This window comes from Drosophila sulfurigaster, chromosome X (genome assembly GCF_023558435.1).
Source record: "Drosophila sulfurigaster albostrigata strain 15112-1811.04 chromosome X, ASM2355843v2, whole genome shotgun sequence".
Lineage (NCBI taxonomy): Eukaryota > Metazoa > Arthropoda > Insecta > Diptera > Drosophilidae > Drosophila > Drosophila sulfurigaster.
The window spans coordinates 2,635,618-2,661,003 of record NC_084885.1 but is presented as its reverse complement, the minus strand read 5'-3'; the positions used below and the strand labels follow the sequence as shown (position 1 = coordinate 2,661,003).

The window sequence follows — 25,386 nt, the reverse complement described above, 5'->3', positions numbered from 1 at the left end:
TACATGAAATATTTCGTTGCCCATTACCAGTGCAGTGGTAATTTACTACTAATCACAAAGAACTTTGATAACGATAAGATATTTTTCAATCCATACAATTTGGCTTATCGTAGTATATGTGCCATATTGTTGTGTAATTCTTGGAAGAAGTAAATTTAAAGCAACTAGCATTTAGTTGTTCTAGTAGTACATATGTAGTTCTACCCAATAATGATTCACAGTTGTGATACTTGTGTTTACGAGTATGTACTTAACACTCTATTAATTTATTTAATTGTCACATTATAAACTTAATCGCTATCTTAACTGTAGTAATTTAAGATGATGTTCAATACGAATTTGAAATTCCATAAACGGTTATTTACACAGTGTGAAAAGTAGTGAAATTCTTGTTTGTTTGTTTGTCTGTAGGTAGTAGGACGAGCAGCAGCCCGAAAGAATACACACGAAAGATAGAAGAAGAAGAAAATATAAATGGAGCTGCGGCGGCGGATGTCTTATCAGCTTGTCATATCACATAGTGTTTACAAAAAAATATAATTATAGCGATTGCATTGACCTGTCCATCACAGTGGACATCAGGTCAGCTGCTGGACGCGACCGCGTCGCAACGCCTTGGCTTTCGCCTTGGATGCCAAGGGCGGTCGATATGTGGGTAGATCAATGAAAACGGGACGATAATTCGGCGATTCAGGTCGCATTGAGCGCGACTCGGTTAGCTGCATATTCGTATAGTAGTTGATCTCGTTTCCTGGTTGATCACTGTTCCCCACTGTTGGCAGCGTTGCAACCGTTGGCTCCTGACGCTGTCGCTGCTGCTGCCTCTGGGATCGTGCACCATCCGATCGCAGCAGTCTAAAGAGATTACGTCGGGCCACCTGATCCTTGTCCTCTGTTGCCGACTGACGTCGATTGCCATTGCTTGAGCTCGAGCTGGTATTGAGGAAGGCTGCCTCCTCGTAGCGTGGAATGTAGCGCGGCTTGCGAGACTCGCCGAGGCGCGACTGATCGCGATCGTGAGGCGTCACATTGAAGCCAAAGAAGCGCGGTGCTTGCACCGAGATCAGTGGCAACAGTGTTTCGCGTGCATAGCGCTCGGCACGTTGCAGCAGTTCCCCGAGTCGGAAGGGCAGCAGCTGCACCGTCTGCAGCGGCTCCTCTTGCCCGCTGGCCAGTTGTGCCATCATCTTGGGCGGTGTTGCCGCGCCACTATCCGGACTATTGTTGCTTCTTTTACTGCCTGTGCTGCCTGTGGCAGAAGACTCTATGTCCGGCAGCTGTAGATCCTTGCCGTGCTTGGCACGTGGCGTCGTTGCTTTCAGGACGGGCTCCACGATCTCCTCGGTTGTCGTTTGCTCGTGCAGATTGCGTCCACGATTGAGCGAGAGTCGGCGATCCTTGAGCACGGGTTCAAATATCTCGTTGGTCGGCTGTTGGCCAGGTGCCAAATTATCGGAGAGACTGCGACTGGACTCGGCTGCCTCGGCCTCATTGGCATCCTTGTCTAGGGAATTTCCCACGAGTATGGGCTGCCAGGGCAACTCATCGGTTTGATCCAGTGGATAGGTTTGATTCTGTGCCAACTTAAAACTGGTGCCCAAATTAAAGATGTCCTTTCGCTGCTTCACGCTCTCAACGCCATCGACACTCATCGCACTCAAGCCCGACTCCTGCACACTCGAGTCGAGAGCCGGCGCATCTGTGCTCGACGGCAGCGAGGCAACCGGCGGCTGTGTCGTATACGCCCCATAGTCATCCTGATTGTCCAGCTCGCAGTTGCCCGCCTGCAGACGCATGCGCACCGGACTTCCACTGCTGAGCTTTGTGCTGGGGCGGCACAGCGAATGGCTGCGGCCGAAGCTGTCCGTCAGCACCACCTTGTCGATGTCCCAGTGGGGCAGACCCTTGGACAGCCAACCGCTGTAGGACTTGTAGTGCAGACTAAGTGTGGTGGGAAAGCCCAGCGCCGGATGTGGCACAATGATCTTGGACACTATGTCGCCAGCAAAGAACTCGGCATCGTCCTTTCTGCAATCAAACAAAGCAATCACCGTTGTCAATTTAAAACTCACTCTTGTTCGTTCAATTTATATTAATTGTATGTTTTATAGCAGTCTCTTACTCCAAAAAAAGAGAAATACTATAGTAAACAAAATATAAATGTCAGTATTGATTGGGCTAACTATTCTGTCTGTTGCAAGCTATCTTATTTAATAACCTGATTGATTGATGTAAACAACAGGAAAGCTTTTGATACTCACTCGAATTTTTCAAAGATATGATTATAGATACTTTAGACATACAAATAGTTTACTCCAAGTAAAGAAATACTTAGGAAATAACAGTAGTCAATCAAGCAACTATGATTGATACTCTAATTAGCCCAATAAACTGAACAAAAGATCTAACACTTTTCATTTGGAATATATCAAATAGAATTTTCTTATTCTAAATAGGTAAATAATTAAGTAATGACAGTATTCATTCAATCAACCATGATTAATATCCTACTTAATCTCGCGAACTAAATAAAAGCCTGTTGCTTTACCCCTCGGACTCCTTCAAGTAGGTACTAAGAAATTGAGTAAGTAATTAAATAATACTTGTATTGATACTTTTATGTTGCTTTACTCCGTCTGATTTCTCAATGGTTCATTGTAGTTTAGTTTCAATAGAAAACTCTTTTCCCAAGTAGGTAAGTAGTAGGAAAGTAATTAGGTAATTATATAATAGTTGTATTGAATCAATCACTTGTGATTGATATTTTACTGTTGCTTTACTTACTCGGATATCTCAAAGGTCTCATTGAGGCCGCCATCACCCTCGAGTATGGCCTCGAGGCGGCCAATTGTGCGCAGCGGCAGATCGTTGAACGAGTTGAAGATCTGCAGCTGGAACTGATGGGCACAAAAGGGTTCCTCCTCTCGGGTCAACAGATACAGCTGACCGCGTCCTGTCGATCTGTCCGCATAGTAGCCCATGTTGCCACAACGTGGCACGCCCTCGGCAAGATCCTCGTCATCCTGTGCGCAGGGAAAGCACTTTCCCTTAAGGAAATCGTCGTAGTTGGCACAGGGGAATGCGGGAAACATGCAGCGCGGTGCCACTGAGTCAATGAAGAACTTGTAGGCGCGTCTATGGTTGCACAGTGAACGTCCTTCCTCATCCTCCGCCGCCTGGGCAGCTGTACAAAAAGGAAAGAAATTAGCATTCAATTGAAATACAATTCTACAAATCTGTAACTAACACCAGATAAAGTCCGTGACGGCGCCCACAAAGAGATTGGAGCAACCCGTCTGCACACGACCGCCATTTGGATAGTAATCAACATGTCCCATTGGCTGCCACGATCCCAGGCCACCCAATATCAGATTCTCGCCATTCGAATGTATCACATCGACGAATTCGGCATCGCTGCTGTCCAGTCGCACCTTCGGATGCTGTGCCTCAAAGAGCGGTCCGGCCGGATCCAGGCCGGTGATGCGCGACAGTCCGGGCAACTCGGCGCCGGCAAATCCTGAGACATGGGCGCCAAGGCTGAAGCCAATCACATGGGTGCGCATCAAATTAAGGCCCTTGTGCTGCTCCAGATGGCGCAACAACATGGCCAACTGTTTGCCCACCAGACGCGTGTTGGCCGCAGCCCTCACATAATTCGGAAACGTGGCGCCATTCTCCCAGTCTACACAGATGACAATGCAATCCTCCTGCGGGAACACACAAGAATTTAGCTGGCTACATATTTGGGCTGCAGATGCAAGCTTACCACTGCCATCAGAGCGGTCTTCATCTCATAGATCCAGACATGGGGACAGGCAGAGCCAAAGCCGTGGACAATGACGCGCACGGAGAGTTCATCGAAACCCTCGAGATCATCGATGGACGGTGGCAGGGATTTCTTTGGACTCGAGCTGCTGCTGCTGCTGCTCGGCCTGTCGGTGACTGTTGCATTGTTACCAGTGGCAGCTGTGGAGCTAGGTGAGCTGGTGGTGTCCGTTGCCGTCTCGGATTCGCGTTTTGCTTTGGCCTTGGCCTTGGCGAAGGCCGCGGTCATATTGAGGAACGACAATTCCATCAGCGGCTGATCGGAGCGCTGGCGAGTCGAGTAGAAGAAGAACTTGGTGTTGATCTCCTCGGGCGATGACGGCAGCATCTCCAGATAGGCAAACGGACCCGAGTCCTCGAAACAGCCCAACTCATTGTAGCAGACACGCTTCACCGCTCGCTTGCTGCGTCCGTGTTGCAGCTGACGCTGTTGCTGCCACCGCTCGTGTGACTGCAGTGAGGCATGCACCGCCTCAGATAGTTCCGTAAAGTTAGCATAGCGTTGCTCTCGCAATGTGGGCGTGGCATCCGCAGCCGCAGTCGCAGCCGCAGCCACAGCCGCACTCAGGCCACTCACTTCCTTGCCACGAGCTGTAAAATGCGATGAGTAAGCGAAATGTGAATTGACGTATCGCAATTTCAATTTCAAATTTCAAATTGTAATTTGTTGTTTATGTGGCGGAACAATTGAGCACTTTGCAAGCAACTCACGCACATTCTTCAAGCCCCATAGACATTTGAAAATCAAATATGATATTTGGATGGGCACATAACTATATGATACATCTAGAGTCTGATCACACTATTGTGAGTTCATCAGGTACAGTCACTTCCTCTTTTTCTAGTCTCTATTGAAATTATTTTTATAATTAGCGCTTAAACATATTATATAAAGATAAACACAAAACAAGATTTAATAATATAAAATGTACTTATACAGATACCCGCTACCGCTAATGAAAGCAAAAAAGTACAATTAATCTTAAAATATATCAAATTAATATACCATACAAATACTAAAATATACCATAGAGTACTAAAATATACCAGATTATCATTCAAAGTTTAAAGACCCGTAGTAAGTAGGCGTCTTTTTCCCATACAAAAATGTTTCTTAAATAACTTCTACACTTTTTAAATCGTCTTCAATACACTAACATTTAAACACGTTATATTGCTTAAAATCAAGGACTGACCTATGTAAATGGCGATGATTCAACTTCAGAGACTCGCTAGACACCGATGTCAACAGTTTTATAATTGCATTAAAAGAGTATACATTTGTATAAATGTAGTATAAAAATAAAATGAAGATCATCTTTTTTGTAGATTAAATTATAAGATGCTCAATTAAGCTAAGTGCAATAGACTGTGAACTTCATAAAGCAAACTTGCTGCGGTATTTTATTTTAAAATATACCAACTATAGCGATGATAATATTTGATTTAAAGAAAGACAATTACATTCAAAATATATCAGATTCTTCACTACTACCTGACAACAAATCAGAGTTTTTGTACAATATAAAATAATTTCTTAATTCTGAACTTTAAATTCAGGCATCATATCAGTGTTTGCTATATAACATTAATATTTTCTAAAAACTTTTGTTTTTTCGACAAATTTTGTCATAGTCTCTAAATATTTTGCTTTCAGCGTATCATCACTGAGATTCTAAGCTCTCTGTAGTTTTCAAAATATTGCAAAAAGTATTAAATAAATAAAAAAAATAATGTATATATTCTAAATAAGGTAAAGTAAAGTAAAGTATATAAACTAAATACAAAATAAATAAAATTAATTCATATTTATTTTAAAAATTATTTTGAAATGATTATTTTAATTTGTGAAATGTTTGATTTCATATTCCGCAATTTATATTGGATTTTGCATTGACCAAGAAATCTTTGGTACTTTCAGGAATATAATCTATAAATAGAATGTTTTAATTTTTTTGTGTAAGATTACTGTTTAAATATTTGAGCCCACTTGAAACTTTCCTAAGTTGATTTCAAAACATCAACTGGATTTAATGTATTTGAAAGAATACAAGTTGGGCATTAAATACTGTTCATATAGTATAAACCCGGAAGTTGTTTAGCATATATAGCTTATGAGTGCGCTCATTCAAGTTGAACTCAGCAGAGGAGAGATAACAGAGTAGGAAGAAGGCTTCGCGGAAAATTTATGAAATTTTGTGAGACGTCGAGATATGTTTATAATATAACATGTGTGTGATGATTGTCATAGGCAATTAAAACTAATCAAATCTAGTTGGAATCTCATTAATGGCAACGCGTAAAATATTTTCATTTGGCGCTTTCGAACGTGCCGATGACATAACCCCCATCCACATGGATGTCTGGGTCTCTCAGTCTCCCCACAAATATGGCTCCGTTAGCTGAAAGCGATGATAAATTACCGAGGCGTGATTGCGTTTCCAAAGCGAACTAAAAAAACTAAAAACAAACCACGCTTCGCCACACACGTCGCCGTCGCCAAGTGGCAAATAATTATAATGATATGTATTATCATGATCATCTATGCGAAAATCAAAAGAAATTACATATCTTGGGTGACGAAGTCAGATGGCAAGATGTCCACTTCGGATAAGATTGCAATTAGATACAGTGGTAGTCACTTTTATACGAGCATATAACAGGCAGTAGGAGGCATCTCCGACCACATATGTTATATTCTTTATAAGCATTAACAGCAGGGATGCCACTCTATTTATATTCAAAATACACCAACTACAGCTATCGGTATATTTTAGTAATTTTTGGGTATATGAATTCGATATAGTTTAGCGGCAAAACCGTTGGTATATTTTGTATTCCATAGTTTGTAGTAATCGCTACACCACATATAGTCGGTATATTTTTGTATTTTTGATATATGATTTCGGTATATATTACATGTAATACAATTGGTATATTTTGTAAATTCTGATAAAATGTATGTTCCATGCTATGTGGTTTATAACTACACCGTATACAGATTTTGGTATATTTTAGTAGTTTTTGGTATAATAATTCAGTATATTTTAGAAGTAATACTGTTAAATACTCTTATATTCTTTATACCTCATGGTATATAGTATATCGCTATACCATATGTAGCTTTCAGTATATGTATTTTGGTATTTTTGATATATGATTTCAGTATAGTTTAGTGATAGTACCGTCGGTATATGTTGTACATTATTTGGTATATTTCGTACTCTATCGTGTCATACCCTACATCATATCACGGCATATTTCGGTATATTTTAGTATTTTTGGTTATATCATTTTGGCATATTTTAGCGGTATCACCATTGGTATATTTTGTACATTCTAGTATATTTTACATTCTAGTATATTTTGAGTAATTTTTAATTTATAATTTCGGTATATTTTAACGGTAATACCGCATAGTTAAGTTTTCATTGAAAATGAGTAGCGGACATTTCACAACCGTACACACTCGACTGTAGCTTTCTTACTAGTTGTAGTTGTTATTGCTGTCGTCTGCCTGATTCACCCATTTGTATCATTAGCAACATCGAAATGTGCTTGGGCAAGTGCCCTCCATTAATCAACACGACGTGACTTTACTATATGTCCCTTATGCAACCAAATGCATCCAAGTTTTTTTTTTGTGTGTTTTTAATTTTTTAAAGTTTTTTTTTTTTTTTTACTGCTGCACAGACAATGGGAAGCGCTTTACGCTTTAGGCCCATAAAAGTAACGGCCATTTATAAATAATAACTGCACTTTTCTCGAGCTTATGAGCCAAAACCCAACTAAAATTACACCCAGCCTTGTAATTGCGATCCGCTTCTATAACGTTGCAGAGAATTTCCCTCTTACAAAAAAAAATGATCTCGGCTAATTGAGTCTTGCAACAGCAAAAGATTGTTGTGGACTGTGGGAATTCGTCAAGCGAATGGTATCGAGATCTTAAAATATGACTAATTTAGTTTATTAAATGAAATTCTCAGTATTAATACAATTATAAAAATAATGAGTATTTGGCAAAATTTTAAATATGAAAAAGACTCTTAAAAGATTTTTGAAGAAAATTCTTGGTATTAATTAAAAATAAAAATAAATATATTAAACCAATTTTGGGAAATTTTAAAATAAGTAGCATTGACATAGCAAAAGACTATTAGTGAATAGAATTCATAGTATTAATACAAATAAAACAAGTAAGAAGCCCGAGTGTGCTCGACAGTAAAGTGCCCGCTATCCATTTTCAATAAAACTATATTTTGCAAAAAAAAAACCAAAACATACCGAAAAATACAAAAATATACCGAGGGCAATATTTGCATTCAAAATAAACCATAAAGTAAAAAATCTATCAGATTGTCAATCAAAGCAACTAAGGTCCGATTGCTTTAGGCGTTGAATAACGAGTTTCAAGAAATTTTATGTTTAATGATAACGAGATCTTTCAATTTAGGAAAAGATAAATATTAAGCAAATTTCTTAGTATTAATTTAAAATGGAATTTTAAAGTTTGTGGTAAGAGCTCAGTTTTACATATTTCGCTTTAGCATAATTAATAATTCATTGCGGAGTTTCCGAACTGAAATGATTCATAAAGTTAATACGAATTTAACTATTTTAATCATTGTGAATGAGTTGCAATAAAGTGTTATGAATTGAGATATTAAATTAGTTTCTAATAAACTGTAAACTGTAAACTGTAAACTTTAACATTTTGTGTTTCCCACAATGAAAAGTAATACAACACTAAAGCATTTGCAAATGGGACTGTCGAATCGATACGAATAACATGTAGATAACATATACGAGCTACAAGCGTTGGGTCTCTAATTACCAGCCAGTTATTGGGAGTATTTTTTAATGGATATGTCAGGGGTGTTGCCATTGTAGTTGTCAGCTTCGTGTTTTCATTTGCGTTTAACACTTTGAACATACATTTATTTTTGTCTTTTTTTTTTTTTTTTTGGCATTGCAGTCGCTTCTTTCGCTTTGTCGACTGTTTCCGATTACATGTGTCTATCTGCCGGTATCTGTGTGTGTGTACGTGTGTGTATGTGCGTGTGTATGTGCGAGTAGTTGTGGTATTTATGACGATTGTGCAATCCGTGAAGTGTTTCACTTGTCGAGCGTCAATGGCGAAAAAATTGTCAAGTGAAACTCGTCAGGGGCCAAATAAATTGAAAGACACCCACAAACCCCCGACGGCCTTGCAGAGCAGAGCCAGCAGAGGAAAGCGGAGGGGAGGGCGGCACTCAAAAAAAAAAATATATATATATATATATGTATATATATAGTAAACGCAATTTTAAAGCGGAAAGCATCCTCAGTAGGTTTAACAATTTAGCACACAATAAATCAATTAGAGTGAGCTGAGAGGGGAAGGGAGGGGAAGACAAAGTCCAAGTGTCGAGTCAATTAGTTAATGGAGCGAGTGCCAAGTACCGCTACTTACCGCTAGAGTGTGTGCTGAGCAGCAGCAACGAGAGGGCGAGGCAAATGTGCAGCATTGTTTTCCTTGTTGTTGTTGTTGTTGTTGTTGTTCCGGTTGTTGCAACAGTTTATCCAATCAAGCTGATAACACCGAAGTAGTACTCATAGAGAGTTGTATCGCCGAATTGACCCTAGAGCGGGTTCACGCGCTCTCTATCTCTATCTCTATCTGTATCTGTATCTGTATCTTTGTTTCGTTTTTTTCTCTCTCGCTGTTGCTCAGCTTCGTTGAGTCGCTGGCATTGCACTTGCTGAGTGAGCTTTTTTGTTTAATAATATTATTAATGTTATTTCTTGTGACGTCGCAGTGAGTGTGCGTGTGTGTGTGTGTGTATGTGTGTGTGTGCTGGGCTTTATACTTTGTTTGTTTGCAATGCTTTCGGTATTATGCGCTTGTGTCTCTTTCGCTTTGGTAATAGCAATAAACCATAAACAAATTCACTTTCACTTATTTGTGAACCTGCCGGCCAAGTCGTGACTGGTTCCTGGCCACGGCCAATGGCTGCTGGCTGGTGGCTGCTGGCTGGTGGCTGCTGTCTGCCGTCTGCCGTCTGTTGGCTGACTCACTGACTGACTGACTAAAGCAGAAGCAGATGCAGAGATGGACAGAGAGCCACACACACGAACTACGCTTGGTTTGCTCTATGAACCAAGCTGGGCGTTGGTGTTGGCAGTTAACTTTGCGCTTGATTGAATTATGCGGCAGACGCTTCACCAGCTGAGCTTTCACTTGACCAACAACAGCAGCAGCGTCAGCTCCAATTTGTGACAGATGCTTGAGCTCTGATTGATGGTGATTGCCGTTGATTGATTGTTTATGAACTCCGTGTGGTCTGCAATTCAAAAGAAACAAAATCCATTTACAATTGCAACCAACTGTTGCAGCAGCAACTGTTGTCGCTATTGCTATTGCTACTGCTGCCGTTGTTATCGGACTGTCTGCATATTGTATAATAAGCCGGTTGACAGACAGACAGGATGTCGGCTAAGTGACGGGTTCATTGACCATTCATCGTCTTATGCCTCTCTGATTCTCTAGCCACACGACAGAAATAACTACAATGCTAACAACAGCAACAGCAACAGCAACAACAACAACAACAGCAGCAACATTAACAACTATAGTTCAAATATAAACATTGTTAATAAGCACAAGCATACGCATACATTACACTATGCAACAAATTCAATAAACAACAAGTGAGAAAGCTAAAGTAGAGTATGTTCGACTGAGGCATACCCTGTACCCATTTCTCAGAAATTCAAAAGAGTACGAAAGAGGTATTAAGAGAAAGATGTGTTAAAATATACTGCACATAAATACTGAAAAAATACCGAATATACCAACAACTCAATTTCGTATATCAGTATACTGTTTTTATAAACAAATACAAATATACCAAAAACTCATTTCAGTATTAATATACTGTTTTGATAACCCGATTTTTTATTTTTATTTTGAATAAATGTAAAACAGTTCAAAGATATACTAAATTGGAATATTAAAATAATACTGAAATATACCGAAAATTAGGTTTCGTTTGTAAATATACTATTGTGGGAAGACTAATTATTGTTAAAATAAACTGCACAGAAATACTATAAATACCAAATATACCAAAAATGCAATAATTGTATATCAGTATACTGTTGTGATAAAGTCGATGCGCACTTTGAATAAATGCCAAAATGTTCGAAGGTATACTAAATTGAATTACTGATATAATACTGAAATATACCAACAATTTAATTTGTATTGTAAATATAATATTGTGAGATGACTTATTAGTGTTAAAATTTACTTCACACAAATACTAAAAAATTCCAAAAATAAAAAAAACTCCATTTCGTTTATCAATGTTCTGTTTTTATATACACGATGCGTTTTTTTAAATAAATGCAAAACAATGCGAAAATATACTGAATTGAAATACTAAAAGAATATACCAACAATTATATTTAGTTTCTAAATATACTATTGTGACCAAAATCGGTGAAAAATACTAAAATATACCAAAAGCTATATTTCCTTTACCAAAAAGATCAAGTTGTCATCTTGATAATTGCAAAATTTTTCCTATAATACGGATATACGCGGGTACAAAACGGGTATTAAAATGTTTAGATTGACAACGCTTCTACTTGATATTAATTTATAAGCAATTTTTGTAATGCATCATTGCACGTATTCATATAATAACAAAAAGATGAACAAAGTTTTAATAAATAACTTCCGTTTTTACACTATATTTAAAAGTGCGAGTCCACAGACAATTTACCAATATAATTAAATGCATTACTTTATTTCCTAAAGTAAGTAATAATGAAATAAGTATTATTGTTTATTATCGTCTATAATTTTGTATTGTTGCTATCGACATTTAATTAGATAATTCCGCATATTTAATTACAAGTAATCAAAGCTTGGCAATAGATTGTTTGTAAGTCGATTACAACTAAAGAAATACGTTATGAATAATGGATAAATTGGATTTGATAAGATTGCCATTTAATACCAATTCTTTGGTAATTTTAATGTAACATCAAATTATTTGTAAAAAGTACTTGAAATGTAAAAAGAAAAGCAAAGTTTGGGAATTAAACAAATATATTCTATATAGCAGTCAACAGAATTAAAAATACTGATCCCAAAAATAAAGCGATGTCTTGTTGCACAGTGTTGTAGCATTGAGTTGAACGTTGAACGCTGAGCATTGTTAGCTTGAATGTGGACATTTGGGTCAACAGCGGCAACAGCAGCAACAGCAGCAGCTGAGAGTCGTCGCATAGTCGAGAGTTGAGAGTCGAAAGACAAAAGAGACAAGAGTTTGTCATCGCTTTTTAGCTTTTGTTGACTATGATTTTTTTTTGTTTTTGTTTTTGGCCAATTTTCAAAGAAACTCCATGTGTTAATTGCGCGGGAGAGTCGCGCAAAGCAGACGCGGCATCTAATAGGTTAATGCTGTTAAAAGCCCGCAACGAAAGTGAAAACTTTAAACACCCAAGGAAAGGGGCCAAGATAAGAAATCGAAACATCAACATCAACAGCAACTGAAACTGAAACTGAAACTGAAACTGAAACTGAAACTGACATATTGAGAGCGTGTGTGTGCAACTGTAGCTTTGATCGATTGATTTATTGTTGTTATTGACTTAATATCGATTGTTCATTGAGCTTCACTTTCGTTGGTTATCGCCATGCGACTTTTCAATTAGCACCTCGCCACTCAAGTCGAGTCGAGTGTTAGGCAAGTATTTATTATTTGTCGTATCTTTTTTTCGCTCTCTCAAATCTTCAACTCTACACCTGATTGCAACATCTCTAACGAATTGCCCAATTGAGCCCTCAAGGAGCTCTTGTTTTCACTTAATTGATGTTGATTAACAAGCCGAACTGCAAAAACGGTTTTACCCAAAAACGATTGTCAAAGTGAATCATAGTTGTGAATCAAAAATTGTTGAATCTAGTTCGAGTTCGAAGATTTCCCTTCTGGTTAGCTTATCGATTAAGCGAAACTCTCTCAATGTCCCCTGCAAGTTCATTCACAGCGAGGCGCATCGCCGGATCATCAATCAGCTGTGATTCGATGGGGTCTGTGACCACCCGCAAAATGAAGCGTTGAAAGGCGGAACCAAAGCATCGAGGGGCAACGAAGCGTGGAGCAGCGCAAAGGGTAAACCGCTTGTGGCTTGTGGCTTGTGGCATCAATCGGGGGCATCAGAGCCAAATGGCCAATTTCTCAGCTCTGCTGATGACAGATGAAACTGTCGCAAGTTGCCGGGAAAGCAACAAATAATAAAGAAGAAGAAGAAGAGCGAAAAACCAAAAAATGGAAAGTAAACTGGCAAAAAAATAACGCTTCTAAACGTGGCTTTCGCATGGCTTCTTCTACGCTCAGAGCTCAGAGCTCAGAGCTTAGCGCTCAGCGGCAACTTCAGTTTTGGAGTTTAATTGTTGCCACAGCGCCGCTGTGTGGCACGGCGTTGGTGTCAGTTGTCGCCGGCATTCGTCAGCCACTTTCAAATAGATTAACCCAATTTGGGTTGCTGGGTCCGCTTTCAGTTGGAAGTTTGACTTCATTTTCGCATTTGCAGCTAATTTGGCTCATTAGATAAATGGCAGACGGACGCCGCTGTTCGCTGTCCGCTGTCCGCTGTGCGCTGTCTGCTGTCCGCTGTGTGCATGTTGCAAGCACATGTTGCTGCCAGACTCGACTCAAGAACTGGCTTCGCGCATCCAGTGCATTGGGAAAGCAAGAGCTGCGAAATCGAACCATGCCAATGAAAAGCGCAACTAACTGACTAACTGACTGACTGACATAAATTGGGGCCCACACATAGACACATACACTTACTCTCTCAATTGGCCAACATCGAATCGTTGGTTGGTTGGAATTGTTCAATCGTTCGCTCCTCCACTTGCCGCGCCAAACAATGCTGCAGCATTGTGGCAACATTTTGGGCAATCGCTTTGATTGATTTGCAAACTAAAAACAGCTTTATCTCTCTACCTCCCTCTCTCTCTCTCTCTCTCTCTCTCTCTCTCTCTCTCTCTCTCTCTATCTCTCGCTCCCTCTGTCGCTCTGCTCTGGTCTATGTGTGCCATTTAATGCCTGTTTTTGTTTTCATCATTTTTATGGCCATACAAAAGACTTAGGCAACGAACTTGCCAACGAAAAGATTTGAAATTTCCTTGGCCAATTTTCGCATGTCAGGCAAGTCGCATAAATAGTTTCCTGTTTGTTACGACGGACACGAGGAACCAGCAACTCAGCTCAACTCAACTGAAGGGAGGCAGCCAACGCTGCGCTGGACAGCAACAACAACAACAACAGCAAGAAAATTTATGAAAAATCAGTAGCGCATAAAATTTCCGCCGTTATTTGTTGATTTGTTGGCTGTCGCGGTTGCTGTTGTTGTTGCTGCGTCTGTTGTTGAGTTGTTTCTGATATGACTGTCGTTGTTGTTGTTGTTGTAGTTGTTGTTGCATTGACTTTTCACAAGAATTTCCAGCAGCGGCAATCTCATTGTGCATGCATTGCATGCAGCCAAGAAGCCAAGAAGCCGAAAAGACAATGCGCCATAAATCAACAGACGGCAAAGTCAGCCAACGGTAAAATGCATAGCCAGAAGTTACACCAACAACAATAACAATAACAATGTGACAGCACCAACAACAATAACAATTACATACATGCAATAACGAACGTGTGTGACACACATTTTTGGCTCTGGGCTCTGGGCTTTGGGCTTTGGGCTTTGTGCCATATCTAGTCGTAATCCAGGCTCCCAAGCTCAACCAGTTCTGCTGGGGGAAAAAGCACTTGACTGTGTAGAAAAGCCACAAAGAAAGAAGGCATAGTCAAAGGGGGGAATGGAAAGGTAAGGCGGCGAAGAGTTCAAGTGGGCGTGATGATAGCGTGGGCTGAAACCCAAGCACTTGTATCGGATGACCCAATTGGAGAATTGAAGAACTTGCCAAAATATGTCTTCAATTATACAGAGAGACCAAAAAATATAAATTAAATTAAATGAGATTTCGACTAAATACTAAACATATACCGAAAACTATATTTATATATTAATATACTACTACATTGAAAATACAACATATAGTAGTATATTTTAAATGTAGTAGTAGTAAAATATACCAAAGAATAGTATATTTTGAATGTAGAAGTAGTAAAATAGAGCAAAGAATTTAAAACCAAACAGCTGCAGCCGATTGAATTAAGAAACCACATAAAAAGAAGGCAAAGAAGAAGGGAAAGGGGAAGGGAAGACTGTGAAGAGTTCAAGTGGGCGTGATGAAAGCGTGGGCTGAAACCCAAGCACTTGTATCGGATGACCCAATTGAAGAATTTAAGAACTTGCCAAAATATGTCTTCAATTATACAGAGAGACCAAAAAATATAAATTAAATTAAATGAGATTTCGACTAAATACTAAACATATACCGAAAAATATATTTATATATTAATATACTACTACATTGAAAATACAACATATAGTAGTATATTTTGAATGTAGTTGTAGTAAAATATACCAAAGAATTTAAGACACGTCTGCTATAGCACAACCACTAAAATATACCCCAATTAAATGCTGTACAAAATTTAAAATATACCAAAAGCTATATTTATTATATCACTTTAATACCACATTCAAAATATACCAAAACTGTTGAGACCCGACAACTCCAACCGATTCATAGATAGAAATAGGGGAAAAACGAAGGCAAAGGGAAGACGGTGAAGAGTTAAAGTGGGCGTGATGAAAGCGTTGGCAGAAACCCAATTGAAGGCAAACTTGCCAAAATGTGTCTTCAATTAGACAGAGAGAACAAAAAAGTATAAATTAAATAAAATTAGATTTCGACTAAATACTAAACATATACCGAAAACTATATTTATATATTAATATACTACTACATTGAAAATACAACATAGAGTAGTATATTTTAAATGTAGTAGTAGTAAAATATACCAAAGAATAGTATATTTTGAATGTAGAAGTCGTAAAATAGAGCAAAGAATTTAAAACCAAACAGCTGCAGCCGATTGAATTAAGAAACCACATAAAAAGAAGGCAAAGAAGAAGGGAAAGGGAAAGGGGAAGGGAAGACTGTGAAGAGTCCAAGTGGGCGTGATGAAAGCGTGGGCTGAAACCCAAGCAGTTGTATCGGATGACCCAATTGAAGAATTTAAGAACTTGCCAAAATATGTCTTCAATTATACAGAGAGAACAAGGGCACAAAAAGAACTGCAAATGGGGAGATTGAGAGCATCCAAAGAGAGATGATCAAAGCAACAATTAATTGGCGTAAAAATAAAGCAAAAACCTGCAAGCAAGAAATCAACCTATTTTTTAAAGAAATATCTAACTACAAAAAGCGTCAGCAAATAAGATTATTTATTGAAAAGATTCTCAGAAGTAAAAAAGAAAAATAGAATGTGATGATTAAAATGGGTCAAAGTTAATAATAGAAACTTATAATAAAAATATACAAAATAAACTCGTTAAAGTTAGAAATAACAACTTGCCAATTACTTAAAAAAAGATACAAAATGTAATAGAAAAAAATCAATCAATGCGATGATTTTAAACGATAAAAGTTAACAGCAGCGAAAAAAAAAATTTCAATAGTAAAAATCAATTCCATGCTTAAAAATAATAAATAAATAATAATAAGAACAGAAACACAATTTATGATTGAAAAGAACATTTTAACTAAAATTAGACTTTATTCCATTATTGTTTTACAATAAAAATGGAGAGGATATGGAACTTATGACAAAAATACACAAATGTCAATATAACAAAATATTATTTATTTATTATTTTACTTAAGTAAGTTAGGAAAAGCAACTAAAAAGAAAAGATACAAAATTCACTCTAGAAGGAAAAACAATTGGATAAAAAAAAACGATTAAAGTAAGGAAATGAAATTGATTCAACTTTTACATATACTTATGATAAAAATATTCAAATTTTAGTATTAACAAAGAATCTACTCGCAAGAAACAAAAATTAAAAATATATAATAAACAAGTAATAAAACTACAGTCGAGAGTGATCAATTTTGAGATAACTTTATGTAATATTTGGCGGTATTATTTTTGAAATATTCCGAATGAATATACCAAAAAATACGAAAATATACCAAAGACTATATTTGGTATACATATATACTATACAATTCAAAATAAATCACTTAATTGCATCAAAAGAATCAAGTCGAAGATTGAAGTCTAGAAAATCTATGAACCTGAACTGCGGGTTAGTTAAACACAACAAATCGTGGAACACAGCTAAGAAGCTGTTGGCAACCACCTCAACACAACACAGCAGAACACAACACATAATAAATCAACAACCGGAAGAGCAGACAGTGAAGAGTGAAGAGTGAAAGAGAGAACTCGGAGTGAAGTGGGGTCAATTGGGAAAGCGTAGGAAGCTAGCTCACATGACCCAATTCATGAGACAAGCACACAGTTATGACACTTGGAATAGAGAATAGAAGCCTCCAATTACTACAGAGTATCATCGTATAAGTATCTAGCATTTATGTTATCTCAAGTAACTCGCATAACTCTCATTTTATACGACACAATTAAATGTGTTTTGTCTAGACTGCCAGATGAAACGGTTTAGACCGCAATTGTAGTGGGGATCACTTAACTAACCCGCAGGTAATGCCGATAACACTGTGCCACTGGATCACCATCTGCCCCAGAGACCCAAATACACTACACACCACACAATGCAATAAGATACAACTTCCCCACCGAATGCCATGCAACATTGTTGACACCTTAAGAGCGTTGATAATTGTGGCCAAGTGATAAATTATCTTTGTCCTCATTGTCGCAACTAGAAAGTGGAAAGAATCTGCAGAAAACCAGCTGAAAACCACACATAACGATAGTTCTCTATCGCAAATACTATCGGCATTTTGAAAAGAAATTTAAAGTCTCTGATAATTTGATAATACTACAAGAATAAATAAAACAAAGAAAGTCTTTATAGTTAACTCTTAAATAACTTATTTTAATGGTAAATCATAATTTCAAAGTGGAAGGAGTTTTTAGCTTAGCGACTGAAAAGCACACATAACGATAACAATTACTATCGGCATTCTTAAAAACAGCTCAAACGCCTTGATAAATTGATAATTCTACAAGAATATATAGAACGAAGTAAGACTTCAGTTAACTCTTAAACAATTTATTATATTTTAATGCAAAATCATAACTTGAAAGAGGAAGGAATTTTAAGCTTAGCACATATAGCGATAGTTCTCTATCGCAATTACTATCGGCATTATTAAGAATAGCTCCAATTTCTACATTAGTTCAGTTATTTCTTGAATAACTTGCTTTAATTGTAAATCTATGCAGAACTAATTAAATTATCATTAGATCTTGTTTATCAAATATTGCCCGTTTTAAATACAACTTTTTTAATTACATAGTTATCTATATATAAACATCGCTCATTTGAGTTAATAAAAAATACCTTTATTTTATAGATAAATTCAGAATTAATTTTGAAGACTCATTCACTGCATTTTCATAATTTGAAAGCTTGTGGATTTTGATTTAAGTTTTCCACTTGTTGAGCTCAATTGACTCGTGACCTTGCGGATGTCAACAACCACAGCAGCGCCAACAGCAATCAAACTAACAACATCAACAACATCAACTCGAGCTAGTCTCAATCATTGGCTGTTAACTGCAGGTGAATTATGTTAACTCAAAAGCGACAATCACAACAATAAAGTGTTTAACTAAATTTAAATTTGTTGTCGTTGTCGTTATAGTTGTTGTTTTTTTTGCTGTTGCTGTTGCTGTTGTTATGCATGGCATTGAAGGAATTTATGCAGTTTAATTGAAAACAATTTTCGTCATAGGAGAGTGCTTCAACATGAGATGCTCATATGCAAAATACCCTATACATTATCTCGGAATAGTAAAGCAAGTTACTAAAATTGAAATAAAAAATTACACTTGCATTTAATTGAAATCTTACAAATTGAGAGATCAATCAATCAATCTCATTTTCACTTTTTACAGGGTATTAACAGCTACTGGTCTTTGGGACTTTAGTTTGCACTTTTGTTGATTTAGACTTTACACCATGAATTTGTTTGTTGCTATCAAAATTGGCTGCCTTTTGTTTGGTCTCTGCAATTCGTGTCAATGTCAGCATGATTTTTTTTCTTAATATTTTTTTTGTTCAGCTGTTTTTTTTGTATACATATGTCCAATGCTTTATGAAGCTGCAGGGGAAGGGGGTAGAAGAAGGTGCCTTGTAATGCGCTGCAAACGAGTTTCAGCAAAGAAGCAAAAAAAAGGCATGCATAATAGCAAGCAGTGCAAGCAGTGCAAGCAGTGCCTAAAAGACTTAAGCGACAAACTTGAAATGCAACAGGTGCAAAAGAAAAAAGACTGCACAAAATGGACACGAAGTAGGTGAGAACATTATGCGAAAAATGTCTGCCTAATGCATACAACTAAATAAAAACAAAAACAATATGTTAAACTGCTCATTTGTGATAAGCAACAATAGCAAATCCCAGCAAAACAACAACAACACAATCATCGCCATCATCATCATCATCATCATGATCTGCGGCTGCTGGTTTTGGGGCCCAGCTCACAGTTTCACTTGAGGCGCGTGAAAGTTGCGCTTCATAACAAAAAACAAAAATCAAAAAATCAAAAACAAAATAAAATACGAAAAAAATAAAACACACACACACACAAACACTCACACATGCACAGTGGCACAATTGAAAGACAGTTTACAATAAAAAAGGGCGGGCGCACTCCAAAGCCAAAGCCAAAGGCAAAGGCAAATGCAAAGCCAAAGACAAACAACAAACGCACACTGCCTGCAATTAATATACGCACATTTTTGTGTTGTGTTGTCCGTTTGTAGTATTTGATATTATAGTATTATGATTGTTGTTGTCGTTAAATATCAATGCTCGCAACACACAAAAAAAAAACAACAACAATAATAACTTGCGCAAAGCGGCGGCGACCGGACAAAAACAAAAACAAAAAAAAAACCTGAAGATGCAACGCACGAAGCCGACGGCAGCGACGTCAAGCTGCAGCAGCGATCAACGATAAACGGAATAAAAGTAAAATGAAGAAAACAGTGGCCGAACGAACAGGCGACGAAACACGAACCGCAGACCGTCGCGGCTGTAGATCAACTGAACGCACAATGCAAGAGCAGCAAGCAAGCACGAGCTCGGCTCGGCTCGGCTGGGCACGTCGTTTATCATCGGCTGCTGTCGGCAAAAGCTCGGCTTCTTGGCACTGCCAGACTGTCATCGGGTCGACTGATCCACTGGTGGCCTGGCCATTGGCACCGTCGTCACAAGTCGCGACACGTACGATTGCCAAAAGCCACCACCACCAACAACAACAACAGCAGCGACAAGAAACTACAGAAAAACCAGCAAATTGCCAAAGCAATGCGAATGTTGTTGGAGTGGGAGCGAGAAAGGGAAACTGCTGGATGCATTACTAGGGCCGTCGATTGGCCGCCGATATCGATGTGCACTGGCAATAAGCCAAAAGAGAGCAAAGCAAAGCACGCGCGCTGCTCGGCTGCCCACAGAAAGTTCTTCTCATTTGACCCAGTTAAATGGCTCGCAAATCTGAACACGCTCCAAAAAATGCCACCGCTACAAATACCGCTTAAGTGCTTACTAAAACGGGGTATGACAAACCAACGCTATCTTCACTTTGCAATATGAAGTCTACTCTTCGCAACTGTAGCATACTTTTGGGCATCAACTCTTATTTTTGCCTTATCTTTGCTGTGCAGGGTATCTTTTCGTCCAGCAATCGGAGTCAAAGCACTTAACAACTTCACGTTAGTCAGCAGTGACCTGTTATCGCATTAATCATCATGCTGGCTATACATATATGTATGTACATATAGAAAGTACTATAGTATGGAAGTCCCCCATCGAGGCTAATAGCTCAACTTCATATCATTATCGAATCGAACCACAATTCACAATTTCTGTCGCTCTTTTTAATTACGTGCCATACAAATATAGTTAACCAGCACAAATCTTGGAGAATTGCCCTATTTATGCTAATCGTTACAAAGTAATCGACCAATTAAACAATTGTGTTGAAATACTCAAAGTCTATTGAATTACATCTTTTTAGTTTATTACTCTTATTCATTTTAAAAATATATATATATTCATAAAACGAACACTAATAAAAGAAATAAAATAACAAAAAAAAAAACAAAATTTTATTTTTAACTTCAGTTATAATTTGGTAGTAAAGTTACCGACTAATTAAATTTTAATTGTGTTGAAATGCTAAAAAGTTTGTATTTATGACTGTAATTATTAAATAAAAAAAAAACGAAAAAAATAATGGACATACATCTAATGAAGCGACCAACAAAATACTACATAAAAGAATATTAAAGCGTGAGCGAACTTTAGTTGTGTTGAAATGTTAGAGATTGTATAAAGAACTGCAATTAAAAATAAAATAATAAATATTAATAAAGTAATGAAAAGTTTGCTATAATAAGAGTCCTAAATTTTTAGCGTAAAACAAAAGATATTCAGAAGAAAAAAACTGTTGCAATATTGGAGTTATATTTATCATGATTTGGTGATTCTTAAACTAAAGTTGAGTTTAAATGCTATAATTGATCCAAAGAGATTATATTTAAATTAATATTTTGGATTTCTTGCTAGCAATAGGAAAAAAAGAACAAAAATATCATTAAAACGACTACTGATAAAGTATATAAAAGTATATTAATAAAAAGTAAATCGATTTTCCTTAAAATAAAAAAAAAAATAAATTCAAAATAGAAATACAATAAAAATTAAATCGTAAACCTAAATTCATATGGTACAAAACTTAATTTGGGGTCAAAAAATATTACACAATGAATTAAAATCCGAATGGCGTTATCGGAATTAAAAAAAAAAATAATAATATTTCACTCCTGAAAACCAATACTCTGTAAAATTATATTTCACTTCTTATACTGAAAACAATATACTATAAATAACTCTGTAAAATTTGCCCGCTGTTGAAATAAAGTTACATTTTTCTTTTGATAATGATTATTCGATTAGATTCATAATAAGTTTATTTAACAATTTAAAATATATATATTTTTTGTTTGATGCCAAATCGAAGAAAAATTGAGAAGCCAATTCGAGACCGACAGTCTCTACAGGGTATCTGTGAGTCGCGTTGCAGTTTTGTTTCAATCTCAAGCAGTTTTGCCCATACGAGTTTATAAATTTGATATCGTTTATTTGTTGTTTCTCGATAGTTTACAATTAAAATTAAGATTGGTTTTGCTGGTTGTGTCTCGCTGTTTGATTAACTGGCTAACTTGGCTAACTGGCCAGCAGGCCAACTGGCTATTTGACCAGTCTTGGTGTACCAGGAGTGAAGGCAATCGAATGTGGCGCCACACAGAGGCACACATACACAAGCAGGCACACACACACACACACACACACACACACACTCACACACGTAGAGACACACTATATCGATCTGTATATAACATTCGGCTCCATTTCGGGTTTACGACTTAACAATAAGAGTATAAAAAATACATCAACATCTTTTACAATTTGTTTCTTCTTTTTTCATTTTCAGTTTGCCAGCTGCTGCAAGACTTTTAGTTGTGTGTGAGGAGGAGGTTGTGGTGGTTTTTTGGAGGCGTGGCTGTGGTGGTGTTGTTGTTGTTGTTGTAACTGGAGCAGCATTACGACAAAAGCTTGCAATCATAATAAACTAATTAACTCACAGAACACATTCGACGACGAAAGGAGAAAGAAACGAGTTTAGAAACTATACAAGATATATAAGATGTTTATATATAGTTGTATGTATGTGTATGTAAATCTTGATCTGTTTGCAGATCCATCTCTATATAGAGCCAGGGCTGATCTTGTTGGTTTTCTTTTTCTTTTTCGATTTCGATTTATGCAATAGGCAACAATTAGAATTAGCTGATGGTGTTGTTTTGGTTCGCTGGTGTTCCATGTTCATGTTGGCTGGCTTTCTCCCTCTCTCCCTCTCTCTCTCTCGCTCTCTCTTTCTTTGTGAATCCTACAGCTGTGTTTAACCCTCCTGACCAAAGTCCTCTGTGAATTTGCGCAGCTTCGTTAAATCATCCTCGTTGACCGTGGGTTTCGTGCGTGACAATGACTTCAGCATGTCGCGCTGCAAATCAATCGTAATGTAAATATGAACCACGAGAAGAATTCAAATTCCAAATCTCACCATGGTGACGGGCGGTTCGAAGAGCTTGTCGCTGGGCACATCCATCCAGTTCATTTCAACGGCGCCGGCATCGCCCGGCGAGCAAGGCACCAGCAGATCATCGACAATCAGATCCTTGTTGGTTGGACTCGGTCCCGAGACGTGCTTGAAATGCGTGGCTGTCTGCACTTTGCGCACTGGCTCCATCAACGCATCCCGCACCACAATCGATATATCAGCGCCAGAGTAGCTGTTTATATATATAGAAAGAGAGAGAGAGAGAGAGAGTAAGAGTGTGTCTGCGAGTAGAATAGTCCAGTGGGTTTACCCTTCGGTCTTGCCAGCCAACTCCTTGAGATCCTGTTCGGTCAGCACGTGTGTCGTATTGCCCAAATGTATCTTGAACATAACGAGACGCGCATGCGCCTCCGGCAGCGGAATGTAGATACGCTTCTCGAAACGCCTGCGAATCGCAGAGTCCAACACCCATGGGATATTGGTGGCGCCCAGCACAAGAATGCCATCGGTATCGTTGCCCACGCCCTGCATCTGCACCAGAAACTCCGTTTTGATGCGACGCACACTGTCGTTCTCGTTATCCGAACGGGCCGAGCACATCGAATCGATTTCATCGATGAATATAATCGACGGCTTGTGCTGACGGGCCAGTTCAAAGAGATTCTTCACCAGTTTCTCGGATTCACCCAGCCATTTGGACATCAGATCCGAACTGGATACCGAAAAGAATGTGGAACGATTCGCCTCGGTTGCCACAGCTTTGGCCAAATACGATTTACCCGTACCGGGTGGACCAAACAACAGAATGCCCTTCCAGGGGATGCGTTTGCCCGTGAACAGCTGGGGAAACTTGATCGGCAAGATGACAGCCTCCTTGAGGGCCTCTTTGGCGGCATCGAGACCAGCGACATCGGACCATTGCACTTTCGGTTTCTCAATCACAATGGCATCGGCGATTTTGCTTTGCAATTTCTTTTTCTCTGGATCATCGCCGTCTTCATCGTCACTGTCGCTCTTTTTGTCCTTGTCATCCTTGGAGCTGCTGCTGTCGCTGCCGCCCTCCTTCAGTGGTTTCTTCTTGCCCTTCTTCAGATACTCCTTCAGCTTCTCGGCCCGATCCAAATACTGTAGGCATTTGGCGCGTATCGAGTCCTTGGCCTTCTCGCCCTGTGCCTCATCTAAACGAGAGAACGCGATTAGCGATTAGCTGGATTTCTTTATATGTGGGCAAGAAGAAAAGGGGGCGTTGCTTTCCCCGAAACTCACATTTGATGGTGTGGAGGAAATACTCGACGCCGTGCTCGTAAAGACGCAATGCCTCCGCATAGTTCTTGTTGCGATCCTCCTCGGTGGCCTTTGTCACCAGATCGATGGCCTTCTGCAGTGTGGTGCCGGCTGCCATTATTGCTGTCTCTGTCTCTTTATTTGGCTGCAAGAGGAACAGACACAATTAACAAGTATCAATTGCCAGTGACGTCACGGGCACGAGCGCGAGAGTGAGAGAGAAGCGAGAAAGAAGGTGAACGAGAGCAAGCGAGAGCATGAGAGTCAGGCGTGGACCATTTGTTGTTTATCGATTTTGGCATTGACAAATTAGCTAACCAACTGCCATTATTGTTATCCTTCTTCTCGTGCATACACAATATTGCTTTATTCACGAACAACGAATTTTGTGTGTATGACTAAGCGGCAACAACACCAACCAACATTGGCAAAAACAAAGTGCTGATGGACCCACACAAACACCAAACGCACACACACACACACACATGCACAAGGAATGTTTGTCGATGTGTGGTGACGTTAGATGAGCAAAACTGAAATCGCCTGCTATTTGATTTTTGTTTTTTCTATTGCACGTTTCAATTGATTTCAATGCGCACTTACAATTTGTTCCTCGAGTGTTGTTGTTTGTTTGGCAGCACTTTAATTTGATCGGGTTTGTTGTTAATATGCCGTATGCGTCAGTCGAACAAAAAAAAATAAATAAGGAATTGAGGAATTTCAACGGCGAATGACGATGTCGTCGTCCAATATCAGTTTGTGTGTGTGTGGGTGTTAGGTTGCTTATAAATGCGCAACAGTGGCGGTATAACGATACATATCGATTCCGATAAGTCGTGGCAGTCGGTCGATAGCAATGCAACATATGATTTTGATATTATTAAAATAACAAACAATAAAATATATATCACGACTTTCTTAAAACAAATTAGTGGTGATTTTTGATAGATCAATTTACAATACAATACAATACAGCAAAATA

The 25,386-nt window shown here is 38.4% G+C and overlaps 2 protein-coding genes across 3 annotated transcripts; both read right to left on the bottom strand.

Annotated features, from left to right (window-relative positions):
- Nucleotides 1–230: 230 nt before the first annotated feature.
- LOC133848466 (uncharacterized) lies at nucleotides 231–20,043 on the bottom strand. 2 transcript variants are annotated; one of them, XM_062284056.1, is made up of 6 exons: nucleotides 19,731–20,043; nucleotides 9,278–10,148; nucleotides 3,767–4,416; nucleotides 3,248–3,707; nucleotides 2,785–3,184; nucleotides 231–2,028 (listed from the first exon to the last, which is right to left on the bottom strand). In XM_062284056.1, the coding sequence occupies exons 2-6, from the start codon at nucleotides 9,330–9,332 to the stop codon at nucleotides 579–581; spliced, it is 3,015 nt and encodes a 1,004-aa protein (XP_062140040.1). In that variant the 5' UTR covers nucleotides 9,333–10,148; nucleotides 19,731–20,043; the 3' UTR covers nucleotides 231–578. The 2 variants fall into 2 exon arrangements, with proteins under 2 accessions (XP_062140040.1, XP_062140041.1); XM_062284057.1 differs by having other exon boundaries at nucleotides 9,278–9,575.
- Nucleotides 20,044–22,795: 2,752 nt separating this feature from the next.
- On the bottom strand, nucleotides 22,796–25,177 carry LOC133848467 (vacuolar protein sorting-associated protein 4). Its single transcript, XM_062284058.1, has 5 exons — nucleotides 25,008–25,177; nucleotides 24,387–24,549; nucleotides 23,431–24,298; nucleotides 23,124–23,352; nucleotides 22,796–23,063 (listed from the first exon to the last, which is right to left on the bottom strand). The coding sequence occupies exons 2-5, from the start codon at nucleotides 24,520–24,522 to the stop codon at nucleotides 22,962–22,964; spliced, it is 1,335 nt and encodes a 444-aa protein (XP_062140042.1). The 5' UTR covers nucleotides 24,523–24,549; nucleotides 25,008–25,177; the 3' UTR covers nucleotides 22,796–22,961.
- Nucleotides 25,178–25,386: the final 209 nt, after the last annotated feature.